Below are 6352 nucleotides of genomic sequence, written 5' to 3' on the forward strand. Positions count from 1 at the left end.
ATACCTTTTCTTATAGGACAGGTCTGCTAGCAACAAAATCTCTCTGCTTTTATCTGGGAACGTCTTAATTTCTTTTTCATTTTTAAAAAATAGTTTTGCTGGATGTAGAATTCTTGGTTGACAGGCTTTTTTCTTTCAGCATTTCAACATGTCATCCCACTGCCTTCTAGCTTCCATGGTTTCTGATGAGCAATTGGGTGTTAATCTTATTGAGAATCCCCTGTATGTAACAAGTTGCTTCTCTCTTGCTTCTTTAAAGGTTATCTCTTCATCTTTGGAATTCAACAGTTTGATTATAATGTATCTTGTTGTATATCTCTGTGAGATTACCCTACTTGGAGTTCATTGAGCTTCTAGGGTATGTAGGGTTTGGGGGTTGTTGTTGTTGTTGTTGTTTTTTAATCAAATTTGTGAAGTTTGGGGCCATTATTTTTTCAAATATTCTTTCCCCTATCTCTTTCTCCTAGGAATTTCAAAATGCATGTGTTGGTATACTTGCTGGTGTCCTAGAACTCCCATAGTCTCTGTTCTTTTTTTATTATTCCTATTTCTTTCTGCTCTTCTGACTGAATAATTCCAATTGCTCTGTCTTCAAATTTGCTAATTATTCATTCTGCCTGTTCAAATCTGCTGTTGAACCACTGTAGTAAATTCTTCATTTCAGCTACTGTACTTTTCAGCTTCAGAATTTCTTTTTGGTTCTGTTTTATAATTTCTATATTTATTGATACTCTGTACTTGTTCATACATAATTCTCCTGGTTTTCATTAGTTCTTTGTCTATGGTTTCCTTTAGCAATTTGAGTATATTTAAGACGGTTTATTTATAGTCTTTGTCTAGTAAGTCCAACATCTGGGCTTCTTCTGGGACAGTTTCTGCCAATTCTTTTGTTCCTGTGAATGTGACATATTCTCATGTTTCTTTATAATTTTTGTTGAAAACTAGGAATGTTAAAATGTGTTAACTCTGGAAATCACAGTTTCCTTCTCCTCGGGATTTTCTATTGTTGTTTGCCAGTGGCTGCAGTAATCCATTTGTTTAGTGACTTTTCCAAAGTCTTTTTGTAGAGATTGTATTCTTTGTTATGTGTCATCACTTAAGTCTCTGTTCCATTATCTCAGCAGTCAATGATTGGCACAATAGAAATTTCTTTAAACACTAGGAGCCAAAAGTTAAACATACTTCCCTGATCTTTGTAACCTGGCTCTGAGCTAGTGCATTCCTTCTTCACTAAACCAAACCACCTACAACCCTTCCTTAGTCTTCACCTCCTGCTTGTATGGATCCTACAGATCCTCCATAGGTGCAAGCTTAGGGTCCTCTCTTGTCTTTTCTGAACATGTGCCTAGCCCTATACATACACATTCCACTCCAGCTTCCTAATTACATGTGAAAGCCCTTTCAATCACTTATTCCCCCAAGAAACTTCCTCCTCAGCCTCTTCCTTTTCAGATTTTTGGGTATATCTGAAGCTTTACCCATCTATTGTCTCTTGCCCCAGATGGCTACAGATATTGTATGTCTTTAAACTTCCAGAAAATTCTGCTGCAGCCCAGAAAACCACTCCAGCTTGTGGTGGCCAAAAGAAAAGAAAAGCAGCCTCAGTCACTCAGGCAACTGCCAGACAGGTCAAAACACAAACACAGTGTTTTAAGAACAAGGTCTGCATTAGGCCCCTGGCACCAGGAAACCACCAGAAACACTGGTCACTGTTCCCACAGATACTACCATGCTGGGAAATGAGGGATGTTAGGCAGACAAGTAGAAATAGCACATTGTTTTTTACCAAAATTCAGCTGCCTTTTTCTTTATTAAGCACTCTCCTAGTTGCTATAAATTTCTTATTAGATTCCACAGTTCCAAAAAAGTTGATTCTGTCATTTTTTGCCAGCTTAAGTGTTGTTTCATTGGAGAGAATTGATTGTTTGAGCTCCCTACCCTACCATTTCCCATGAAATAATTAGTATATATTCTTTTTTGCCTTCCCTTTTTATTTACATTATTTGTGAAATTCATTCATGTTGTTGCACATAGCCAAAGTTGAACTTATTTTCATTGCTGTAGGATATTCCACTGTATGAATATATTATAATTTATTTATCAATTCTATTGTTGATGAGCAATTTGACTATTTCCAATTTGAGGTAATTATGAGTAATGATGCTGTGAGAATATTTGTACATATTGGGACACCTATGCACATACTTATATTCACTATATACCTAGTAATAGAAGTGCTAGGTTGTAGGATATACGTATATTCAACTTTAATAGATAATGCCAAACAATTTTTCTAGGTGATCATGCCAATTGATGCTTCAACCAGCAGTGATATGAATTTTAGTTTCTCCATATCCTTGCCAGCATTTGGTGTTGCCAGGCTTTTTAATTTGAGCCATTCTGGCGGGTGTGGAGTGGTATCACATCTTTGATTACTAATAGAAGAGCACCTGTTTGCTCTGTTTTACTATGTGATTTTTCTTTTCCACTTTATGACCTTGTAGAGTACACAATGCACTCAAGTTCATGTCCTTAATAAGAGGGGCCATGTGCATTTCATAAATTTCAGCTTATTCCCAATGTGATAATGAGCAAATACTACAGTGATTTCTCAACCTTTGCATGTTTTAAATGATAGAAATATAAATCTGATTAATCTTTCTCAAATGCTAATTTCATCACATCATTTGCCTGAACAACAAAGCAAATCTTCCTCCTGCCGTCATTTCAAATCCTCAGGCTTTCCCTTTCCATTTCTACATTTATTAACCTTTATTTGAGAGTCCCCTGGGAGTTACAGTCAAGTCTTTCCATCTTAGCCTTCCTTCCTTGCCCTTCTCCAACTATGCCCCCTCTGCTGGATCCAAGCTTGCCCACTCATTTCGCCCTCAGGACTTCCCCTAATGAACTCTACCTACTTTGGATCCCTGTGATCACACCATTTTTCTACCTCCCTTCAATAGCAACACACTCATGGTATGTCATATACAGCTATACCACTAATTAAATCCTCGTTACGGAGAGAGAAAGAGAAACTGTCTAACTGTTATTTTGCTTTAATGGGACTGTTATTAAAAAGGATATCATTTGGAACTTAGATATTTTCACATAATACATGTTTGTAATGGTATTTCTCATCATGGTAGAATATTACCTGTATATCATTTGGCAATTGAGAAAGTTGTTTTTTTCACTTATGTATATTATGTCTCTATCACAACCTATATAAGAATTTATTATAGATATAAATTTCTCTTACAAAAGGGCAACTTTTGAGGGCATCTCCTGTCTCTGCAGTTTCTCAAAATAACCAGTTCAAAATAATCCTTATGCCAAAAAGATGATGTTTTTTTGCTATTGAGTTGTATGAGTTGCTTATATATTGTGCATATTAACGTCTTATCAGATATATGATTGGCAAATATATTCAGCACAAGCTTCTTTAAACTTTATCTCCCATATCTGCCACTTACTTACATCCGTGCTCACCCTCCTTATTGCCAATTCCATTGACTGGTCCTTCTTGGCCACCAGGCACCACTTGACAGTAATGACTATTTTCTTCTTGAAACTTGCTCTTCTTTGGCTCCCATGATGTCAGTCTCTTCTGATTCTCCTCTGTGTTTCTTGGCTGTTCTGACTCAGTCCTCTGCCTTCCCTCTCCATGTTGATGCTCTTTCATGCTCTGCTGTTAGCCCTTTCCTATTTACATCTCTGAGAGATTTTACCTACACCTCTGGCTTTCCTCATCACCNTACGGAGAGAGAAAGAGAAACTGTCTAACTGTTATTTTGTTTTAATGGGACTGTTATTAAAAAGGATATCATTTGGAACTTAGATATTTTCACATAATACATGTTTGTAATGGTATTTCTCATCATGGTAGAATATTACCTGTATATCATTTGGCAATTGAGAAAGTTGTTTTTTTCACTTATGTATATTATGTCTCTATCACAACCTATATAAGAATTTATTATAGATATAAATTTCTCTTACAAAAGGGCAACTTTTGAGGGCATCTCCTGTCTCTGCAGTTTCTCAAAATAACCAGTTCAAAATAATCCTTATGCCAATAATCCTTTTTTTGCTATTGAGTTGTATGAGTTGCTTATATATTGTGCATATTAACATCTTATCAGATATATGATTGGCAAATATATTCAGCACAAGCTTCTTTAAACTTTATCTCCCATATCTGCCACTTACTTACATCTGTGCTCACCCTCCTTATTGCCAATTCCATTGACTGGTCCTTCTTGGCCACCAGGCACCACTTGACAGTAATGACTATTTTCTTCTTGAAACTTGCTCTTCTTCGGCTCCCATGATGTCAGTCTCTTCTGATTCTCCTCTGTGTTTCTTGGCTGTTCTGACTCAGTCCTCTGCCTTCCCTTTCCATGTTGATGCTCTTTCATGCTCTGCTGTCAGCCCTTTCCTATTTACATCTCTGAGAGATTTTACCTACACCTCTGGCTTTCCTCATCACCTATGCTGATGACTTAAACTGTCTCACTCCTGCCCTCTCCTGAGTACCAGAATATGCTACTCAACTCAACATGTAAAGATGATGTTTTTTTGCTATTGAGTTGTATGAGTTGCTTATATATTGTGCATATTAACGTCTTATCAGATATATGATTGGCAAATATATTCAGCACAAGCTTCTTTAAACTTTATCTCCCATATCTGCCACTTACTTACATCCGTGCTCACCCTCCTTATTGCCAATTCCATTGACTGGTCCTTCTTGGCCACCAGGCACCACTTGACAGTAATGACTATTTTCTTCTTGAAACTTGCTCTTCTTTGGCTCCCATGATGTCAGTCTCTTCTGATTCTCCTCTGTGTTTCTTGGCTGTTCTGACTCAGTCCTCTGCCTTCCCTCTCCATGTTGATGCTCTTTCATGCTCTGCTGTTAGCCCTTTCCTATTTACATCTCTGAGAGATTTTACCTACACCTCTGGCTTTCCTCATCACCTATGCTGATGACTTAAACTGTCTCACTCCTGCCCTCTCCTGAGTACCAGAATATGCTACTCAACTCAACATGTCACCAAAATGAGCTCACTAACTTCCCAGCCATCCAAATCTGCCCCTCTTCCTGTGTCCTTAAGCTCAGCTGAAAGCATAAGTTCCATTCAGTCACCCTGTAGAAACTGGGGAATTATTCCTGTCTCTTCCATCTTCCTAATTTACTCACACCCAGTCAGAGTCCTGGTCCTGCCTCTTTTAACTCTTTCGCATCTCTCATGTCCATTCCCCCCTCTACATCTGCATTAAAACCACCTGACTTTGAACTCTCATCATCTCTCTCCTGGACTATTGCAATTGTCTCCAAACAAGGTCTCCCTAGTCTCAGCTTCTACCATCCTTCTCCACATGTTACCAAAGTAATCATTCTAAGGGGCAAATATTGACTTGTTCTTCCTCAGCCTGGGATCCAACTTGGAAACCCTGCATTGGGAAGCAATGTTTGGGATGTAAATCTTCTTGAATTTGAGGGGAAGGAGAGTGGTGGATTGGTCAGTGTTCAGCCAAGAAAATTAAAAACTATTCTAGGTATTTCAAACAGAGGGAATTTAATACAGGGAAGTGGTCACACAAGTGTCAGAGGATCTGAGGACTCAGAAGACAGCAAGGCAATCTAGGGATTAGCACAAAGAAGGCAGAGTTAGTGGAGGGTACTGTGTGAGGAGGTAAGAGTTAAGGTATAATGTCCTCCAAACTGAGAAGATACTTTGAGACCAAAGAAGGAAGCAGGCAAGTCCATATAGGATGCAAAGATATTTATTACAGTGGCTACTTACATACAGGAAAGTCGCATGCAGTGAAGAATTGGACACTACAGCAGATGAGAATTCTCTCTCTCTCTCTCAGACTTGTGGGTAAGGCTTATATAGCATAGCTTCAAAGAAATAGCTTAGGAAAAATAAGTTTCTTGTAATCTATGAAGCAGAGAGCTTGTGATGCTTGTGTGTAGACTAGGTGATGCCAGGAGTTGCGGTAAGTCACCTAGTCCCTAATCCCTATGCTCTTGTTATGCTTACCCTAAGGTTAATCTATAACTGGTCAGTGAAATAAAGGAATGAGGTTAAACAGGAGTCAACATAGCAGGCAGGACACAAGATGGCTCTTTTTAGTCCGTTTTGTGTTGCTATAACAGAATACCTGTGACTGGGTAATTTATAAAGAAAAGAGGTTTATTTGGCTTATGACTCTAGGACAGTTGCCTCTGGCATGGGCCTCAGGCTGCTTCTACTCATGGCAGAAAGTGGCAGGCTGCTGGTGGGTATGAGCAGCTCACATGGTGAGAGGAAGCAAGAGAAAGAGAGAGAGAGAGAGAGGAGGT

At 38.6% G+C, this 6352-nt stretch overlaps 1 protein-coding gene across 1 annotated transcript in view; it reads right to left on the reverse strand.

Moving 5' to 3' along the window:
- The window catches only part of LOC103591515 (chromosome unknown open reading frame, human C10orf126), a 145703-nt gene extending 141285 nt beyond the window's left edge, over positions 1-4418 (reverse strand). Inside the window, 1 exon segment of the mRNA XM_008573996.1 lies at positions 4226-4418. Coding sequence (XP_008572218.1) covers positions 4226-4418 — 193 coding nt within the window.
- Positions 4419-6352: the final 1934 nt, after the last annotated feature.

The sequence above is a fragment of the Galeopterus variegatus genome, unplaced genomic scaffold (assembly GCF_000696425.1).
Source record: "Galeopterus variegatus unplaced genomic scaffold, G_variegatus-3.0.2 Scaffold981, whole genome shotgun sequence".
NCBI classification, from domain to species: Eukaryota; Metazoa; Chordata; class Mammalia; order Dermoptera; family Cynocephalidae; genus Galeopterus; species Galeopterus variegatus.